The sequence below is a fragment of the Solea solea genome, chromosome 9, assembly GCF_958295425.1.
Source record: "Solea solea chromosome 9, fSolSol10.1, whole genome shotgun sequence".
NCBI lineage: Eukaryota > Metazoa > Chordata > Actinopteri > Pleuronectiformes > Soleidae > Solea > Solea solea.
In genome coordinates, this window is record NC_081142.1 from 5,663,862 (window position 1) to 5,685,810 (window position 21,949).

Genomic DNA, 21,949 nt, shown 5'->3' on the forward strand with positions numbered 1-21,949 from the left:
ACAGAACGTAGAGAATATAAAACGACGTGTGCACAGAAACATCCCTGGCAAACATGTTATCTCCATATTAGAAGTCATTGCCATCCATACAAACACACAGAAACACATTTTACCATTTTACCAGCAGATTATCTACATACAGTGCAGTTGGTTCACTGTGGCAGAGGAACTGTTACGTAAAATAGAAGCAGGGATTCTCTTAATTGGACCGACAAGACTGTTAGGGACAGGAAGTGTCAACAGCACTTTTTTATTCAACACTGGGAGCTTTTCTATCGTTGAATCGGTTAAAACAATCCCACTGTCATTTTCTACATACCTCCATGCATTCTTTATTTTTCCTTTTATGTCAAACTATTCATCCACTCGAGAGCAGCACAAGGTGAAGTGACCCAGAGACGGTTGTGATAAAGTGTTGCTGGTGTTCTTACTAACGTTTATTCTCAAAATGTCTGATGGTCTTCTCACTCAAGGTAATGGCAACACTGCCTCCTTATAATAACTGCTGAAAGTGCACCATTTTGCTATTTTGTCCATATCCATTAGCCTTCAGAAGATGTGCCCAAACATGAATGAAGTGAACAATAAGTAAGAAACGTACCTATATTTGCCCCACAGCCATCATGTGGAGGATAAATTGGTTTGATGAATTATAGTTGAGCATGAATATGCCAATTAAAGCTAGATTATATTTGTGTTTTTGAAGCGTATTTCCAAGTAATGGAGATTTTCCAGCCACTCTGTCTATTGTTGCTTCTTCTCACCAAGCCCAATCGCAGCCAAATGTCTCTGATTTACAACCAGGAGGCTGATGTGAATGTTTTTTTTCCAACTCAGCTGCTCGTATTTATGACTCTGGACAAAATAACAAGAGAAGAGGGAAGAAAAATTGGACACGGAGAGAGGAAAGGACGTAAAAGAAGTGAGGGAATATCTGATACCTGTGTTTGTGAAGAGTATTTCAGATATTTATGTGGAGTGGCTGAACTCTCACTGTTTTCTCTGCCCCTCACAAACAAGACATTGGGCTAGAGGAGATCACATAGAGGAATTCTCCCCGTACAGTTGTTGTGCTGAGGTTTTCATGTGTGTGTTAATGTTTTCTGGGGTGGGGGTGGCGGGTGTGCTTAGGAGTCAGTGGCCATGCAGTGAAAACTGATTAAAGCAATCGATTTTGGGATAAGGAGGAGACAACTAGCGGCAGCCAATAGAGAAGGAGCTAATGACACAATCAACACCTGCAGTCCTCACTGAGCCTTTTCTTTATCCTTCCACCCATAACAACAGATGTGGATGAGTGACCCCCACCGGCAGCCGCAATCCCCCTCCCCATTACAGCCATGGTCTGAAACCACCACTCCCCCCAAACAACGCCATCCTACAGGAAACAGCCACAGAGGCAAAGACTGGAGGGAAGAAAACCCCAGTGAGGTGCTGAGGAGGGGACAACAGTGTTGGGGCTGGGGTGGTGGTGGGGTCAGAGTCTTAGATTTGGCTGTTTAACACAAAAGAGCCAGGAATGCAAAGAGTTAATCCATTCGGGGGTCTCTCTTCCGCAAACAAAGGGACAGGCCTCCAGACAAAGGTTGAGGGAGGGGGAGTGAAGGGTGAGGGATGAGGGAGGTTGGTGGCTTTCCTACCATCTGGAGCTTTTGTTTTGGGGGAGGCTAGAGGTTGGGGGGGGTTGCTGAGTGGCATAGGGGTGGACAGAGGACTTTGCCTCTCTCTCTTTTCCGAGCCGACCACCGGACCCCACCCCCAGTGAGTCAGTGAGTCTTCCCCTCCACGTGCTCCCTCCGTGGCCCAGACAGACGCCCCTCAGCTATGTCTTACTACACTGGAGTCCTGCCCTGCTCATGCTGGCTAATCAACAGCCTACTCCAACTTCTCTCTGACACACGCACACAAACACACACACACGCACACACACACACACTACTCTCTGTAGAACACTGCACTGACATCTTTAGAAGCTTTAACAAAAGTGTTATTCCTAAAACAACCATAACGCCAAACCTTAATCTAACCCCAGTTCAAATCTTAGCCCTAGGCATACCAGTTCCTCAGAAATGAGGTTCTGACTCATTAGGATCTGGTTTTGGTCTCCATGAGGATAACTGGTCATGACAAAGTCAATGTTAATGCAAGAAAAGGTCTTACAGACACATACCATGTTCACAACATGAGATAAAAATATCAGATTGTTTTGTTAGTCCAACTAAAAAGTAGCATTTTGAAATTCACGTAAATTTGAGTCAGACTAACACACCCAGACAATGCAAATGGGAGTCAAATTACGAGTGCATGTACCTTCAGTCAGACCAAAGTCAGACTCACCCCCCTCACCCAGACACAGAAGAAGAAAAAGTGAGGAAAATCATGGCAAAATCCAAGCTGGTAATGTTTTGGACTGTTGACATTTAAGTTTATTTTACAGTTCATAGGTTGTAAGAAGACTCAGAAAGGCCCTCGACATCCTAACAACAAGTTGCCACCTAAACCAGAAACCACCTAATACTAACAAGCTGAAGGAGGGCGTATTGTGGAAGCAGACACACTTCATTCACCACATCGATTCCTCACTAGCTTGACTTAATTGTAACACATGCATGGGTTAGCATGGCTATTCTTCTTCGGACACTGTAATGACTCCCTTTCATTTGGACAGCCTAAACTAAATGTTATTCTTACCCATAACCAGTTAATGTCCAACCTTAACCTTAACCTAACCACAGTTCAAACTTAACCAGTTCCTCAGAAACGAGGTTCAGTAGTGCTCACGTGGCACAGATCAGTGCCGCAGGTGCAAATTACAAAACTCCTTATATGGACATCCTGGGCTGTGTGTTTTTATAGGTCACATCTTCAGGCTTTACAAAATGCTTCTTTTGTTCTTCTTATGTGCTGCTGAGTGCGTAATTTTATATCACATTTAAAAAAAACAAAAAAAAAAACGGAAGTAGCGATAATTGTGCAAAATTCCAAAAAATAGGTTTTCTTTTATTTTTGTTCATTAAAACGAGCCAAGCAAACTTTGGCGTATTTCTAAATATCACAAATTCAATCAGATTCAAACATTTTTTTACCTTTTTTCAGGTGTGTTTGAAAATGAAAGTACACACACACACAATAGAGCATTCTACTGGAGGTTTGAGCAGAGGCAGGAGCGAACTTAACACTGTGGTGTATGTTAGTGTATGTCATTCAGTCAGTATTACTGGTAGCTATATCCAATTGAGAGCTGTCAGGTTGAGAGAAGCCAGGCTCTTTAAGGGCCATTATGAGCTGTGTCAACAGGCTGCACAATTACAACACATGCTGAGGCCACAGAGGATGAATGAATGAAGCCGTACATCCGGGTTTATTACACAGGGCCAGCCAGGGGGCTTTGCGGATGAGCAGGATAGCATGAATGACAAACAAAGTGGGCCCTGTCAAACCTCTTATCCTGGCTCTCATCCCCTCTCTGCTTTGCCTTACTGAGGATTCAGCGTCTCATCCTCCCTGTCTGTCTACCCACTTGTCTCTTTCTCTGCATCCTTCCCAGTTGCCCCGGCTTCCTCCTTACTGCCTTACTGCCTTCCCTCTTTGATTCAAAATGTTGTATGAGGTATTGGCACAGTGTCAGCACTGACTTCGCCAAGTGCATCGCCAAGACCTAGCCTGGGACGGGGCTGCCAGCAGGGATACAAGAAAGAACAGATTTTTAGCTGAAAAAAGGGTTTTCTAATAAAATACTTACCTGCTTACGTCTACAGTATCTTAAGAATATGTTTGTCATTTCATGCTTATTCTAACTAAAAACTAAGACTGTAAACAGCTCACTCTCCTGCACCAGATTTCATAGGGAAAAACAGTGTTTTTAGCTGACAGGGAAGCAGGAGCTGCTGTGCTGCTGCCTCCTTAGGTTAGTTTGTGGCCCTTAGGTAAATCATAATGAAGGATTTTAAGCACAAAAATAAAAAGAGAGACATTTGAACTTGTTGATGGATGCAGCAGTGGATCCACAACTCCTTTTTGCTGTTTGTGTAAAATGGTGAGTTGATGTGTCAGTAACTCATAAGCACACTTCAGCAAACTTGAACGGTAACTTTAAACTTTTCTATTTCTTGGTCTGACAAATGGTAAGGGGGATCCTTCATTTGGAAGTTGCCATTCCCACTGACTGAGACATGGAGAAAAACAGTGTGTTGACCACAGTCTTCCAGCACCGCTTTGTTAAAAGCAGCATCAAGGTCAAACAAAAGTCATTTATATACGATGTGGCAACGCACAATGTCAACGCGAGTCTCTCTTTTTTTTTTTACACCCTTCAGTTTAAATAAAAGAGCAAAGGGAGTTTGCTCACTTGTCAATCAGAGGGACGCCAGCAATACAGCATTAAAACATGTGTGAGATGATGCACTTAGCATTCCCTGCAATTACAGAGCCTCTCCACCCCTTCACATTCCTTCAGACCATCAAGAGTGCTTCTACAGTATGAATGTGAGCTGTAAAAAAAAAAAACCTGTGTGCCTGTGTGTGGTCATGAGGAGGAAACAGGGGAGAGGATCAACATGTACTGTACATACCACCACCATGAGTGTAAAAATCCTGGAGGTTCCCCAAGTGTGATGTTCTTCTCCCATCGGATCTGAGAGAAGAGAGGAAAAGGGTTGAGGAGAGAAGAAGGGGGGGGGGGGTTTAAGAATTAGACACCGCAGCATGTTTTATGCATAATGTAATCATTTTGCTCAACTGTCCTCCCAACGTTCGAGAGATGGAGCAATAGTCAGACAGAAAAATAGTCTGATGGGCAGTGCAGAGCAGAGCAGAGCAGTGTGTCTTCAAGCAGAAGCCGTCTCCATTGCCCTCACAAACCAGCAGAGCACCGGCCTGTATCTGGACACTGAGATAAGATCCAGTGAGCGATATCAGACCTGCTCCTTGCTTTACACACTGCTGGCGTGACTCTGCACACTAACACACACACACACACAGATTCAGTGCAGTGAGACACAGAGAGGATTCACCAGAGTCTGATGAGGACAGCATGAGAGCAGCAAGATTTCTCTATTTCTAAAAAAAGAAAAAAAGAAAAAATGCTTCAAGCTTCAGATTTCTATTAAAGTGTCTATTCTATAGATTTCCCCAGTGCAGTTTATAGTGATGTGATGTGCCTGCCATATGTGGGCGTGGGCCTGTTGATTTAATGCAGCTAAAGAGCTGAGTGCTGCACTGTGCAGGAGAGCATAGAGTGGCAGTCCTCATGGGGACACCAGTGTATTGTGTATACTGTAAGTGTGTGAGTGTGTGAGTATGTGCTTCTCACTGACAGAGACACAGAGGCTAATTGAAGCAGGAGAGTCCAGGTGATAGCGCTCTCATTAGATGGCACTGAGCAGGTGCATGTGTGCAATCAGTCTACCTGCGAGGATAGAAGTCCCTCTTCTACTGAAACACTTGTGCGTGTGTGTGTGCAGACAAAGATTGAGATATGGCGTGGATGATGAGCGAGCTGTCAGTGCTGTAGCTTTAGAAACAGCTCAAAGTCAAGCATTAAACAATACATACTATAGCTCACTGCAAATACAGAAGAAGAAAAAAAAACCTACAAAAGAAGTGAATTATGTTCATACCATCATACAACTCTTCTTCTGGGGTATTTTTGTCTTTGTGATCAAGAATGATCTTTTATTATTTGTTTGCTGTGTCCTATATCTGAAAATAGGCCCTGTAGAGCAATATTATCAGACCTGACTGAGGGAGCGTTGGTTTGTATACAACAGCAGTGCAGGGGCAGGCGGGGACAAGAAGCATTTGTCTTGTTTACCATATCATACCATATCGTACCATTACTCTGGTAGCCCAAGGGAATGGTACTTAAACATGGAACGGTTGGGGCTGGTTTATTTGGTACTCTGGGAATGGGAATGCATCAAAAAATACGTACCATACAGAACCAAACCGTTCCACACGCCATGACCATCACTATACTTTATAGAAACACAGAGTGTCATGTGGTGCTGAAAGGCTAAATCAGCATGGCATTGACAATTGTTTCAATGTAACAGAAATTGGTGTATGTTTAAAAATTATACACTATCTTTTTTTAACAGTGTTGTACATGGACAATAAAAATAGTTCTTATTGGAAATATATTCTATTGGTTCCTTCCTTGAGCGCATCAGATATTGTGTATCCTTAGCATTTTAGTTGCATTTCAAAGAAGAATACAAGTATGATAAAGTCAAAAAATCCTATTGCAATTAATCTGGCATATTGTGATAGCAATGTTGATTTTCATGAAAAGAAAATCTAAATCATTTGTTTCAGTAAACAAATACGCTTTTATTTCTCATCTGCAAAAGAGCAAAGAGCAAAAGTTTAGGGCTGTTAAATTCCTGCAGCATTGAAGAATTCCATCATAATACTGTTTTGACAGAGATTTTGTCTTTATTATCTTTTAATTTGGATATTGCACTTGCTCGTATTGCAATTTTGATTATTTTGTGATTTATTGTGCAGCCCTATCTCACACAGAGCTAAAGTGCTTGAGTGAACAGAGGTTTAAACACAATTTCAGACTGTATTAGTATGACTGTAGCCTTGGTTACTATAGAGAAATAAAGAGACGAGGAAAATGAGGAGGGGGAAAAAAGGAGGCACCAGAGAGGATACAGAGGTAGATCAAAACATGAGGATGGATGCTGAGTGATGAAGATGAGTCTAACTAATCTGTTTGCAACCTTCCTTCTAATCTCGTGATTCATTTCAGCCTACAGCTAGAACCACATGAAGGTAAGAAGGTGAAAGGTCAGGCTGCAGTGTTTGGTAGGATGTACCCACTGAGGCTCTCAGTCTGACTTTATATTACCATAACTACATAAAAACTAAAATAAACTAACTAAGTTCTTTCGCAGGATAATGTTGCAGACACAACATGGCGTTAAATGGACTAAGCAGTGTTTGTACGCGTGCCTCGCAGATGTGGTCTATTAGTGTTGTTTTTTGTGTGTGTGTGTTGTTTTAATGTTGTTTTTCTGTTTTTAGACAGCTTGTGAATCTGCATGTGTGCGACCCAGTGCTTCTCACATCTTTCCAACAGCTCACTGGAAGCACTCAGTCCTGGGGAGAAGATTCGCCGGCAAGGATCTGAAATCAGTGAGGCTCTCAGCAGCTCCCCTACTTCATCTCACCTCTCCATCTCTGCTTCACATTTTAGACGTCCACTCATGGATGTTGGCAGCTGGGCCAGCCCCCAGCCGCCGCCATGCACTTTTCTGTCTGATTGATGCAGTGAGTTTGTTTGTTTTCTTTGTGCATTATTTTTGTTCAATTTCTAATTTGTTTCCTTCAAAAACCCCAAGCCTTTTCAACTCAACTAAAAGGAATAATCAAGATATAAATAACAAACTAACAAATATTCCTCCTTTCTATGTGATCTAATTTGATCTAAACTGAATGGATGGATGGATGGATGGATGAATGGATGGATGGATGGATGCATGGGTGCATGGATGGATGGATGGATGGATGCATGGATGGACCATGAAATCCTGGGTAAATACAGCAATTGGTGTTTAAACAAATTGCCCAATTGGTAGTCAATAGAGAAACTACTGTTTGTGTGTGGTAGGAGAAAAAAAAGAAATAATTTAAAAATTTTAATAAACTAAACTATTTTGAAGCCTTTACACCATTTAAATTATCTCTGAATAATCACATATTCCTCTTTACACATTTATAAAAAAAAATTGCAACACTACATTCACAACAAAAGCCATTCGAGCCATTTTAGCCTCTCATTCATCCGCCTATTTACTTATGTGTAATCTGAATGTGATTACTCTGCACGCTCACAAATAGAACAAATGTAAAAGTTAATGTTCCCACTTCACCTCAGCTTACGGAGCAGCTGTCAAAACTACCAAGCTCACTAGACTCTCACTTCTGCATGTATGTGTTGCGTGTTGTGTGAATTGGGCAAATGTGTGTTGGACACATACAGTAAGTAAGCTCACAAAGGTGCAATCGTATTACTATTGGCACTTTTCCACTAAGCTGGACTGTACTCTTGTTTTTGTTTTGTTTTGCTTTTCCATTAGCGATAGTACCTGGTACTTTGTCCTTTTTTAATATGAAAGATATTAAAATGTGATGTCAACAGACTGCCGGCTACTGATTGGTCAGAGAGTGTCGTCTGAACAATGTAAAAATCCTGAAAACATGCGTTAATCTACAACATTTAGCAAGGACATTTCTAAAATCTTAATATTTAACAGAGGAGTCTGGTGCAGCACTGCTTGTGAGCCGAATCACGACCCCTTTGGCCGTATTTTAGTTGAGTTATTGTGTCAGACGGAGTTTAAATTACTTGATCGGACTAATAACGGTAAATAATTGAGTTTGTGATATCGGTATCGGACACAAAAATGTGGTATCACCCCATCCCTAGTTCAAACGTGCCAAGCTGTGCTACAACTGAGCACCATATGTGACTGAATGCCAAGCTCGCCTGATTTCAGTGACCAATAAATGATTTCAATATTTACGTTGAATGACATAGACCTGCACTTTCTTAGTGTTGGGGAATGGAGTGGAGCTGAATGAAGCTGGTGGACACAACACGTGCTGTACAGGAGAAAGCCTGGAAAAAGGGACCATTAGCAGAAAGGATGTCCATTAAAGAAGAGTATGCAACACATTAGTGTCTGAACGTCTTTGACGGTTCAGGTGCTCTAATACAAGACTAATAAGTCCGGCAGACCTGGGATAAATGGAAATGTTTGGAATGGAGTCAAGCATTAAACCCACACTCAATTTAACTAACCAGAGAGCAGCTTCATCTTCTAAATGTCACAGCAGAACGTGAGCAACACAACGTGCACACAATATGTCAAACTGCTCTAATTATAGCAATTTATGATCACAAATTAGAGCTAATAATGAAGGGCGGGTCATCCCATTAACTGATGTCATGTTAACAATGTCCCAAATTTATAAACAATGAAAAGAACATTGTTGTTGTTCAGCTACAGTAAAACAAAAGTATCCGTGCTTGTAGTGATATCAGTCAAGAGCTGCTTGAACCCAGGACAACCTATAATTTGAATTCCAGTCCTGGTCATACAATAGAGAGAGAGGGGTGTGTGTGTGTGTGTGTGTGTGTGGGGGGGTGGGTGGGTCAAGGGAGTTTAGGGAGTCAAACTGAAATAACTTCTTACCTCTGACAGGAAGGTCTGTGCTGATTTCTGTGCGCCAACATGCAGCAAATACTCATACACATATAAAGCTAACCTGGAAAAGAGAAGAGAGAAAGACAGACGTCAGTATCACAGCTCTAAATTCCATCTGTACCCATTTCATTCCTCATTTGGAAGATTATTTCACAATTAAAAAATGAGCTGGTGCTCTCCCTTCATCCTGTAATGTGTCACACTGGTTTAATTTCACGTGGCCTATCAGCGACTGGCAGAAAATCATCAGTGTGTCATCTGAGATGGAGCGTGGATAAACAAGATTTTACAATATGAAGATTATACACAGTGCAGACGGGTTGTAAACGTGTGATGTAAACCTCTGCAGCTCTGAGCTAAAGAGCCTCGGTGGCACTCAGCCACTTCCCTGTGGTTTTAGGAAATCTGCTGTTGAGGCACAGACGCTGAAAACAAAACAGCGCAGACAGAAAAACATGTTAAGAGGCGACAAAAAGGAAAACATCCTCAGATGTGGCTGAAGTTGGCCTTTTGGATAATAACATGCTGTGTGCTGGGTTCCTGTTATTAGCACACTGAAGCTTATTCCTGCAACAGGAGGAGACAAAATATGGCTAAATAATAAATTGTAATTAATTTCTGAAAAATGAAAGATTACTTAACCAGCTTATGGAATATTATCAGCTTTTCCAGCTTTTACAGATAACTTGTCGACACAGATGAGCATCCCGTACGACATAAAATACTCCAATATGAGCAAATATAAAACTTTTACAGAGAAGTGAAGAGTCACACGCTGAAACAAACACAAAAAGTTTTTCTTTGTATCTTGGTTTTCTATTAGCTTGAGCGGATTAAGAATTAAAATTATGAAAGAAGGAAGTTAAAGCAACAATATAATAAATAATAATAAGAAAAATAATAGGAAATATTAATTCTCTCATCTCTAATCATCTCTCTTATCCCAACAAGGACTATGGATGTATTACGTTCAATTTGAATGTTTGCATTTTACAGACCGTCATTTGTGAAACAAATTTAACCTGAATAAAATAAAAAAAAACAGCAGAATGTCTTTTTTTTTAATTTGTTTTTTTAAACTTCAAAGTCGTGGCTGCACAGTTTCTCTCAGGGCCCGACAGACTGTGGACATAAGTTACAGCAGCCTCCTGCTTGAGGGCAAAACCCAGGTCAAAAGACGTCCACATACATTTCACTGGAGCTCGTAAACCTCAAAAGCTGAGAGCACATGGTAATAATTGCGGTGTCCATGCCTTTTGAAAGCTGTATTTCTGAGAGTTGATCAAACCGATGTCCAACTCTTTTATGTGTCAGCTTTCCTTGTTTTCTGAGGTGGTTATTATGGTCAATCACTGTCATGTTGACAGAAACATTTACCTGTGCCTGTGCACCGTCATCCTGAACAGTTCAGGGGCATTTAGGTTTCCCAGGCTCTGGGTAAAAAAAAGGGGAATCCATTGGTGTAAAAAAAAAGAAAAGAAAAAAAAAAGTGTGAAATACCCCGCGGCAGACATCAGCTCCGATACACCCAGTCCAGCCCGTACAGCATCGCACAGACATTCCCATGAGTACCACGGCAATGAAATTTTCATGGCAGAGCCTGGTGTGATCTGAGGGGCTCAATGCCTGAGCGATGGGCACCTGCCCCAGCTGCAATGCATTATTTAAAAACACTCATTCAATCCAGGCTTCAGGAGACACCTTTTGTTAGTCAGTCAGAAGCACTAAGTGTAACTCGGGGGAGGAGGAGCTGATAGAGCAGAACCCAAGGATGGCCAGGTAGGTAAAGGGGACATTGTGGTGAATGCAGTGTCCATGGAGAGCTGTGAAACTGAATGTCAGGGTGTGAACGCTCCCCTCCACGGACACTGTGAACATGAATTTCTTTCCCCGTGAACCCGGCGCTAGTTACATGTGTCACTCAGGAATAAAAGATGAGAAGCTTTACGAGACACAAACCGCAAACCGCACGCTGTCCACCTCACATCTCACGTTTCCTCTCCTACACATTTCACTCTCCCCGTCCTCGTCCACAAAGTTTTACAAAAATCTAAAGTGAAGCAAATGAGGTGATGGAGAAGCACGAGAAGAGCCTGAGTGGGAGGATGAATGTTTGGCCTTTGGTTTGACTGCTGACTCCAAATCAAAGCCCATTAAATAAAGCTGGTATGTGTGAGTTTAAATTAAAATAGGTCTCGAGGAGCATCTCCGGTCTGTTTCTCATAGCTCCCTTTCTTAAAGCTCTGTTTCTGAGACGCAGAATGAGACGAGTGTCCCTGCAAACACATGGACCATGCGTACTGATGAGCTGGTGTACCTGTCTGTTACTACCCGACCCGCCTCCTCACATGGAGGGAGTGTTTCCAACAAGCCTGAGAGAGACGTTCACAGCTGAGGCAGAGACAATAGCCACAACAGGCAATGAAGAAGCAATTTTCCTGTCCGTAACTTTTCCTGTTAATTAACTATCGTAATGAAGCAGCAGCAATAGAAAGACATCGGTGAAGAGTTGGCGTTGTCCTGTGTAAAGACATTATGAGTGACTGTTGTGCAAGATAATACAGTTACTTTGTGCCATAAATCAAATCATCCAAAACTACATCCCCGTGGCTAAAAGAATACTCAGTTTTAACACCAAAGTGTCTTGTTTAACGGGGTTATACTGCGTGTAAGAAGTGTATTATATTGAGACGGGAAATGACACGTTGAGAAACGAGTGTGTGTATTTGCATGAAGACAGAGTTATGACAGGTATAAGCATTTCTGTATTTCAGAAAATTGTCAATCACAGGGTTGCAGTGAAAAGCTAAAGCTCACTTTTGTACATATTTTAAACAAATCACCTATAAAACAAAATGTCTATTTGAGCTTTAAACGGCATAATCATTTGCAGCATAGTTTGAAGGCTTAGAAAAAAAAAAAAGAATCAGTTTTCTGATTTCCTTTTCTTTCCTGACTCTAATCTCATGAGGTCTAAATCATTGGTTCTCAAACTTGTTATACCAAGTACCACCTGGGAAAATATTGAGCTCTTGAAGCAACACCATTATTACCAACTGCAGCTACAGTTAAAATACAGTGGAGTAAATAGACTGAGCAGATTTATTCCCAATAAGATCATTTGCTCTCTCATCATCCTCCTCTTCCTCACATATACTTCACACACTGGTATAGTTAAATTAGATTAAGATGGAGTGAGAGATAAGGTGACTCTTATTTTTTATTACTTAATTGATTATGATATTTTTGTTATTTGTTTCATTTTCTACGCACGCTGGTCAAAATTCCTCCGCTCCACTCATATCACATACACCTGGTATATACAGGCCACATCCACACGGAAACAACACAAAAGGAAAACAATCTTTTTCTTTGCTGTCTTTGCTCTCCCTGATACAAAGATTGTAGGTATTCCACATGACCTTATGCTGTGTTCAAAGACAAAATCAGAGGTTGGAATTTCCCAGTTGAAATGTCCAGATGCATGTCATTCCCATTGTTGTGTGGCGTCAGATAATGGGTCAGAAAATTCCTACTGTCACGAACGCAGCATTTCTATGCGCGAGGGCCGTTCGCGACAGTAGGAACTTGAGATCTCCAATCTCAAGTTACTGTATATAGTTGGTTGTTAATATAATAAATTATTGTCATGTTATTGTGTTCAATAAAAGTGTGTTTCCCTAAAGCTTGACACCTCATATGTAAGCCAGACAGACAGTTCCCCTGCTCATGACTGTGCACAAATGTACTGTCATGTACTTAAGCCTAAAGAGCCCCTCTGGTGCTGGCAGACACATAGAAACCTCCCAGCAGGGTGCACTTTGCACTTTGCTTTAGCACGCGGGCGAACACTCACCTCCACTGCTACAACTCCATCCTAGGGGAAACACTGTAATAGCTATAAAACCAGAGAAGGAGACAGAATGAAACGCGCCAGAGGAAAGAAAAGGGAAATATAGTCTGTTTGTATACATTTACGTTTCATGTCGTTTACGTGTGCATATTTAGCGACTTTCTTTTTTTCTTTCAAAAAAGCAAAGAGCGACAGATCTACAGACTTTCCTAAATACTTTCATAAATGGAAATGTACAATTCTGTCCCACAAGTGAGATCCATCTAACTGTATCCACACACACACACACACACACAGAGAAGAGCTGTGTGAGCGCAGCACACACACACAGAGTCACAGACAAGAACGAGCTGTGGATGTGCAGAGCAGCTCACTCTGTTTTGTTCATCAAGTAAAAGTACGTTTCGTTTTCTCCTCTCTTTATTTTACAACACTTTCAACACTTCATTCACCCGCTCTCTAAAGAGTGTTCTGGTGATATCTAGCGTCTTTTCAGACTGACTTTAGTTGCTTTTCATTGACAGTAGTTGATAACTCCGTCAATGAATGACGTCATTGTTTTTCTAAAGTAACATATTCGCTGTCTACATGGAAACATGAGGCTGACGTTTTCAAAGAATACCGCTTCAGGTCCTCTAAAATGCCGTCTCCTTGTGGACGGAACGCCTCCCCGACAAAAAAGTATGCGTTTTCACCTACAGTATGGCTGACTTTCCTCCAAGTAGCACCAGTGGTGGTACACGTACCACAGTTTGAGAACCTAACTAGTACTTTGCACCTTGTCCACACTTCAAGCAGATCTCTCCCATCACTTTGTCCCCAGGAAGCACACCTGACATTTAGCCCGAGGCTGACCCACCCTGCCCTCCCTTTCGTTCAGTCGTCTCCAGAGACTCGGGACTCTCAGCTGAGTTTAGCCAGCTAAAGCGCAGACAGTTAGCAAATTAACTGTCATGTCTTCGTTTCAATAATTCAGCAGAGAGAGAGAGCGGTGGCAGAGGGAGGTGAGGTACGCACGGAGGAAGTGATGGTGGCAGGATGAGGCAGTGCCCGTTACTGCATCTGCCTTCATACACAATCCATGTCTTTCCGAGGAGAATATAGGACATGCATAATTTATAGACTCGGTGGTGTCCTCAAACGCAGCACAAAGAGTAACAGAGTAAAAACAGAAAACGTTATTTCCTTAATATTAAATATTAATGGGCACCTTATAAAAGAAGTGTAGAACTGACGCTGCGGTGGTGAACAGGTGTGAATGTAGGTGAAAGAAAGGTTGTGTGTCTGTTTGAGACGCCTGTGATACAGTGAAGCTGTTTCACTGAAGCTTATTCCCACTGCACACATTGTTTATATTTGCTTGGCTTTGTTATGGCGGTTCCTTTGTCAAAACAAATCAGCCTCTATGAGCAAGTAGACACGCTTTGCTTTAGCCACGGGTTAACACACACACACACACACACACACACACACACACACACAAGCTATTCCTCTTGGGACACTGTACTTACTTCTGTTCAAATTTGAACAGCGTGTACAAAGTTACCCCTAACCTTAACCATAACCAGTTAGTGACTAAGCCTAATCTAATCACAATTCAAATCTTAGCCCTAAATTTAACCAGATCTTTAGAAATTAGGTACTGCCTCATTAGGACCAGGTTCTGGTCTCCATGATGACTACTGGTCCTGATAAGGTCAGTGTTTATGCCAGAAAAGGTCATACAAGTATATATACAGTATATATAATCATACACATGTTTACACAGCATTTGAAGTGAGGACACTCATTGACATAATTCATTCTCAAGCTTAACCATCAAAAACTAAGTGCCTCACCCTTACCCTAACCCTAAAACCAGGTCTTAACCCTGCAAAAGCCCATTTAAGGGGTGACAGAAAGTGAGGACCGGCCAGAATGTCCTCACTTTCCCAAAATGTCCTATAGGTTTCTAGGTTTTTTGGTCCTCACAAAGACACCAATACAAGAACACACACGCACCGTTAATTGTCCTCTCACCTCACTGAAAATACCAGATATGTTGTTCATTTTCAGCCAAGTCTGATTGTCACTCACACAAAAACACACTTAACATAAAAAGATTCATAACGACATGTGACGAGAGATCATGTTGACATAGCGGGCATACTTGTGTTATCACCAGAGCCTTCTCCTCCCATTGCAGTTCACGAGGACAACAGCATGATGTAACCTAACAAGAAAAATGTGTCCACACTACGTTTTCTCTCCGTCTGTTGACTATGGAGACACATCCTTTTCATTGTGTTCTAATAGAAGACGCACACACGCTGTACTTGTGTGCCCTTTTGCCAAAGTGATTAACAACTTTGCGCACGCAGTCTCAATATTTATACTGCCTTTTTCATTTCAAGGGAGAAAACTAACAAATGTGTGCAGATGCACCCAAAGCAGCAGACGAAAAGAAGCATTAATTGACTGTTGACACATCTGAATGAAAGCACATCGAGCCAAAGGGTGCCGAGGGTAAATCAAGGGTTTCTTTACTTTTAGTGCAGTGTTTCAGCCCATGTTGGTGCACGGCTCTTTATGTTCCTGTCAAAGGGTTGAAATGCAGATGGCGGTGCCATCTGTGTAAAATCAAAACCATGCATTCAGGCCTGAAGATCCCCATTAAACTGCATGTAAATACATGGGAGGAGTCAGAGGAGGAGTGGAGGATGTAAAGAATCCGGCATTCAAAAAAAACCTGATTAACGTCACACTTGAAGTTCTTTTCCCCCAAACAAATCCAGAAATACTCGAAATCTCAAAAAGTCTGTAAACAAACAGGGAGCGGAATTATTTAGGAAACTATGGACCTGAGATGTTTGATGGTGACAGAAATAGTTCTGTGAATGGCATGTTTTAATTAAAATGCCAGATTAATCAGTGCACATTTCAAAGAGGTCCTTGTTACTAAATTGTACGATATACTAATATTAACATTCAAATGATCAAATAAAATGTGGAGACTAATTCATTTCTTTGGTCACTCCGTCTTTATAATTGTTATTTGTATGTTTTGCATAATGTCCTTGCACATCAGTGCTTCTTTAGAGTCTTAAAACAGCTCAATGCCACTTTTATGGCGAGGCCTTGGTTGTATGAAATGCGCGTGTGGCTGTTTTGTGTTGTTTTTCTGAACAAACAGGTTGGATCCAAGCCTTGGTTTCAAGGCCTTAAAGAAGATAATACACTCGATGCACTTAAATGTACACCTGAAGTGGTTTATTGGAACTTTTTATGTGGAAAAACTACAGTGTACTAGTGTTCAGTTGACTTCCAACTTTTGTACCGTTTTCAGTCCTTTGACCATTCAGGGATGTTTTGTACAATCGCAGTCGTGGTGTTAAAACTGCAGATGTGTCCAGCAACATATTCCTGATCAGTCATCTATACTATTATCTCAATATGGTCTGCAAACCACAACATGACCTTTCCCCAAATCATACATTATTTGCCTTTTCTTTTACATTTCTGGCGATTCAGAGGCTTTACCTACGCACAACTGCACACACACACACCCGCTCTCATGCAAACTACCTGACAAAAAGGTATGCATCCTTTCCTCTGCTATTATGAGGTGGATTGCGATGCCAGGATTCCATCTATCGCTTGAAATGTTTGTGCAGCCCGTGGAAAAGTGGGAGGGAATTGGGCTTGTAAAATCAGGGTTCAAATCCTGGGACAGGTCAAGGGTTGGGGCGCCCCTGAGCAAGGTAATCCCCATCGCTCCCCTGGTGCAGATAAGTGCTGCCCACTGCTCCTGCGCCTGATTTGTGTGTGTGTTCACTACTGGAGTGTAAAAAAGGATGGTTTTACATGCAGTGGTCAAATTCACTATCACTAACTGGTGTGTGTGCAAATAAAACTAATTCTAATTCTGAAATATTGTAAACAATGCAACAGATATAACAGAATAACACTCTTTACTTCCAGTTTTGGAATGAAAACCCGTCTGTATTTCTCTTTATTTGTTTCCAGTGTGATTGTAAATTTCATTTTGTTCTCCAATTTTGTTTCTAAAACGTTTTCTCACTCATTGTCTACCACTCTATCCTCCACATGCCGATTGTGTGGGGGCTGGAGCCAATCCCAGCCGACCACCCTGGACAGGTCACCAATCCATCGCAGGGCCAACACACACAGAGACGAACACTATAGAGTGTCCAATTCTTTTTGGAGTGCCCAGAGAGAACCCACACACACACACACACACACAGGGAGACCATGCAAAGGCCCTCACTTGAACTGGGATTTGAACCGGTAATCTTGCTGTGAGGCAACAGTGTAAGCCACCACCCCGCCATGTGGCCCTGGAACATTTTCGGGAATTATTGAAATCCTCTTCATTTCCGATAGCATCAATAAATAACATCTATTTGCCTGTATCCCTCATAATACTGAAATAAAAACAAAAATCACAGGTTTCCTGGTTGTCACACCTGTCTGTCACTTACAGTAAATCTTATTTACACTAAAATTTGCTGGTTAACCTGGGATTTTCAAACCCAGGTGATGCTGCTAAAATAAACACCATTCCCATTGCCAGAAGCGGTGGTGTTTTTGTTAGGGGAAGAAAGAAAACAACAAGACCACAGTCCCAATTAAAAAAAAAAAAAAGAAATGAAGGATCGCTACAAACATTAATGTGAACAACTATGCAGAACAGCCAGAAGGTGAATGTTCATAGTGTTAAGTGTCAAGTGTCAAGATATGGTGGCTCTCTGGTGTAAATAGAGCCAAAGAAGAAGAAATGAGTTGTGTTCACCAGCGTCTTATGTTCCCACTGTTGCAGTTGATTAAAACCCGAGTGCATTGCAGAGTCATTTGAAGTGAATCCTGTTTAAACACATTCCCACTGGTGAAAAACTGGTTTAAGGAGGATGTTTTCTTGAACAGTGGGAATGGCGTATACAGTACTGGCACTTTTCCACTATGCATTTCTAGCACTACTCGGCTCGGCATGGCTCGACTACACACGGTTTGGTATCAGGCACGTCGTTTCCCATTACTCCATAATAACCTGCTCAACGCTTGTGGGCTCGTGGTGTTTTCAGTGTACTGAATCATTAGAATCAGATCATTAAAAAGATTAGTTCAGTGCTTCCTGGGTAACCAGAGCACGGACTCCGTCTGACACAGTCACTGAACTAAAACACGGCTGAACGGGTCGTGATTTAGCTCGTGATCGCCGGTTTTCTGCAGAACTCTTGCTAAATACACCGGGCTCCAATATGTTAAATATTGAGATTTTCTTGCTAAACGTTTGTTAAAAAAGTTTAACACATATTTTTATGTTTTTTAAGTCTTTCTAACTGATCTACAGTTCGGTATTGTTCAGTGTCAGACGCTCATCACTCTTCCAGTGACGACACTCTCTGACCAATCAGTGACCGGCAGTCTGTTGACGTCACATTTTAGTAGCGGCTCAGCTCGCTTAGAACCTCACCAGAGCAGGTACTAAAAAAAGAACCGGGTACTATCGCTAATGGAGAAGCAACATAAACCAAGTAGAGGCGTGCCGTACCGAGACGAGTCGTGCCTGAACTGTGGATTTGGAAAAGCACCGTAACTGAGAAATGATAACCCAAAGTTACGGAGCCAGTCATGAGAAATTGTAGATAAAGTGGAACCAAAAGTCTTCACAACAACCCAGGTAGGCTACATTATTAGCCAGGAGTTAGCAAGTGAGTCTGCAAATAATTGAATCCAAAATTCCAGTGTTTTGGGGGAGGGGCCGTGGAGCCTGCTAATGCAAGCGCTTCCTGACTTACAGCCCGTAGCCTTAATATTCACTTTCCCAAAAAAGCCTCGGCTGCAGGCTGTCACTCAAAGTGACACCAGGCTGTTAACAAAATCAAATAAGTGTGGGTGTCGTGTGCAGATCGTCTCCTTCTTGAAATGGAAATGCAAAGAGAGAGTGCTATCAAATAACATTTGCACCACAAAAGGTTATTTAAAAACAAGTCAAGTTTTTTTTCAAAATCAAGCGTTACTAACTTGTTGAGTGCACAAAATGTATTGTTTAAATGCTTTTAAGTGTTGAAGAAACACACTGCTGCCAATTACAAATGATGTTTTTCTCTAGTTTGAATGGATTTATGTGTAACAATAATATTAACTATGCTCACACTACTGGAATTAAACCAGGGAAAATAATCACTTATCTTCAATCTTATCTTAACCTTGTTTTTTTTATTATTATTATTGTTGAGTGATTTCATTATTCTTGCCAACATAACAAACCCGAAATGATTCAAACTTTTCTTAATGAAACCAACTGAAAGTAAATTATAATATCAATATGGCTCGATTAATAATCCCCTGAGCTGTGATCGGCGAGTCTGCTTTAATCTGACACAAGTTCATCCAGGGTGCCCCCCTTTATTTTTCTTCTTTTTCAATGCGTGAATATATAAAGAAGCGTATGAATATGTAAATATGAATATGAGCTCATTCAGTGAAGCGTTGAGGCAGCTGCTGTGAACTCCATGCTTACAAGGAAACATGTGTTGGCCCTGCAGGGCAGGTTAGGGAGACAAGACAGGTGAGGGACGAGGGCAAACAGTGTCCATTATGTCTGTGACGACAATCCTGTGACAGACACACACATACAAACCGGCTAAACTAAATGTATTCAGACAGGTTTATAGAAAAGGATATTTACTTTAGAGCTTTCGATAAAGGACTGGAGGAGGTCATGAATATGAAACATGCAAAAAAAAGAGCATGGACAATGTTGCTCATTTCCACTCCACAAAAGACTTAGGAGTTAATTAACTCCATTTATTAATATTAACCCTCTTACAACTACCATTTGAAACACACAGAACAGAATCCACACTTCCCCACAACAGTCTGAAATAAAATAAAATGAAATAATAATTAAAAAATCCATTCCCACAATGTGTTCAAAACACACGAGAGTAAAGAGCAGCCACGATGCAAGTCCTTGTTGTCAACATGCAATATTAAAGCATCATATGCCGGTTCAAAGGTCACTCTGCCTGCTGTTCCTAAAAACCACATGGGACTGTTTTCATTTAGGATTCACTCGTCCACCTCAAACACACACACACACGTAGAGAAATCTGCTCAATCTTCCAATAAACTGAAGAGAATTGGGAGGGAAATGAAACGCTCATTCCACACAACATGTACAAAGTCCCATTCGAGACCTGAGCAAATGAGCAAGGCACATGTCTAAGAGGCTGTATCAGATGAAAAATTAAAAACAAAACACAACAATCTTCCTTTTGTGTGTGTGTGTGTGTGTGTGTGTGTTATAACAGATAAATGTGTAGCAGCAGAACTGCCTTCCTGGACCTGACAGTGTCTTGAGATTACAGTTTCATCTCAGCAGGGATTCCTGCTCACTCCTCTAACCTCACACCGTTTCATGCTTAAAAATAGCTGCTGATGATGATGATAAAGGCCGGTACTGATCTAACATGCTGTGCTGCAAAATCATTTTTAATGGTTTTAATAATAGTATTGATAATGCATAGTAATATTGTTGGGAAAATCAAACGCGATCAAAGGCGATTTTGCAACAAATAAAGACAAATAAAGACGTCTTATTCAGAAATACGCAGTTAACATCCATTCAGTCATTTCTGACGTTTTTGTAAATACGGAGGCTGCAGCTTCGTGTTCGTCCAAAGTTTACCAGCGCTGCAGGAGAACTGCCAACTGCACGGTACAAAACTTTTCCCTTCACCGTCAGGTCTGATCGCGGCTCGGAAATAAAACAGCGAACATCCCGAGTAAAGAGCTGCTGCTGCCGCTGGTCTGTGTCTAACACCAGAGAACCACCACCACCACCACCACCACCACCATCATCATCATCAGTTTACAAGCCTCTTCCAGCGGCTTCATCTCCCTAAAGTTTACCGGAGACGAGAAGAGCAGCCCGCGGTCTGCACTGAGACGAGTCTCCGCGCAGGAAACATGTTTCACCCGAAATGAAATGAAATGAAATGAAAACACGCGTGTCTCTTTCTCCTTGCCCGGCAGGAGCGCGCAATTTACTCCACACTGTATCTCTCACACACACACACACACACACACAATATTAAAACACATTGTCGCTCTCCCGCGAGCCACTGAAGTGTTTGCATAAACGCACAGTATCAGTAAATATCATGTGCACAAATGACATTAAATGATAGAAACAAAAGTTTAAGAGAGGCACCTCTAAGGTGGGTCAGAGAGGAGGAGGAGGGGGTAACAGGAGCGCACTTTGGTTACTGTACTCTCCTTTTAAATTACAGTAGCTAGTTTAGAAAGTTGACTCCCCTCCTCTGCCCCCTCGGCTGCATGATAAGCAGGTAAACTCCTACAATAAAAGCGCACGGTTCACTTACTTTTCTCTCGCTTGGCTATCGGAAGGGACGACAGCTCCTTTACCTTTGGCGTACATGCTGGATTCTGTTTTAAGACTTTTGCCCCACTCAACACCTGTCAAAGAAGGCAGCCAGGAAAACGCTCCATCTCCATAGCTACCCCTTTAGTGTTTTTCCTGCCCCCCTCCTCCTCCTCCTCCTCCCCTCCCTCCCTCACTCCCTCCCCCTCCTTCTTCCCCTCCTCCTCCTCCTTCTCTCTGCCCTCCCTTCCTCTCTTTCTCTCCTCTCTCCCTCTCTCTCTTTTTTTTTTTTTTTTTTACATCTCAACATTGGCCACAAATCAGGCACAGTTTCTATTGGGGCGACTTGAAACCGTCCGCTCTTGGATTTTTTTTCCCCCTCCCCTCCTCAGCCGCTGTTCCACAGGTCTGCTCCTCCTCCCTCCGCTGTCCAAACGGAGGGGGCTCCTTAAAGGGGAACACACATACACACACGCTTCTTGTTTACTG

The 21,949-nt window shown here is 41.9% G+C and overlaps 1 protein-coding gene across 2 annotated transcripts in view; it reads right to left on the minus strand.

Moving 5' to 3' along the window:
- ssbp4 (single stranded DNA binding protein 4) overlaps nucleotides 1–21,611 on the minus strand; it is a 91,806-nt gene extending 70,195 nt beyond the window's left edge. For both annotated transcript variants that reach the window (XM_058638287.1, XM_058638288.1), the window contains exons 1-3: nucleotides 21,462–21,611; nucleotides 9,207–9,279; nucleotides 4,572–4,633 (exon numbers count right to left, since the gene is read on the minus strand). In XM_058638287.1, coding sequence (XP_058494270.1) covers nucleotides 4,572–4,633; nucleotides 9,207–9,279; nucleotides 21,462–21,517 — 191 coding nt within the window. In that variant the 5' untranslated portion in view covers nucleotides 21,518–21,611. The remainder of the gene's footprint in view (nucleotides 1–4,571; nucleotides 4,634–9,206; nucleotides 9,280–21,461) is intronic.
- Between the last annotated feature and the right edge of the window lie 338 nt (nucleotides 21,612–21,949).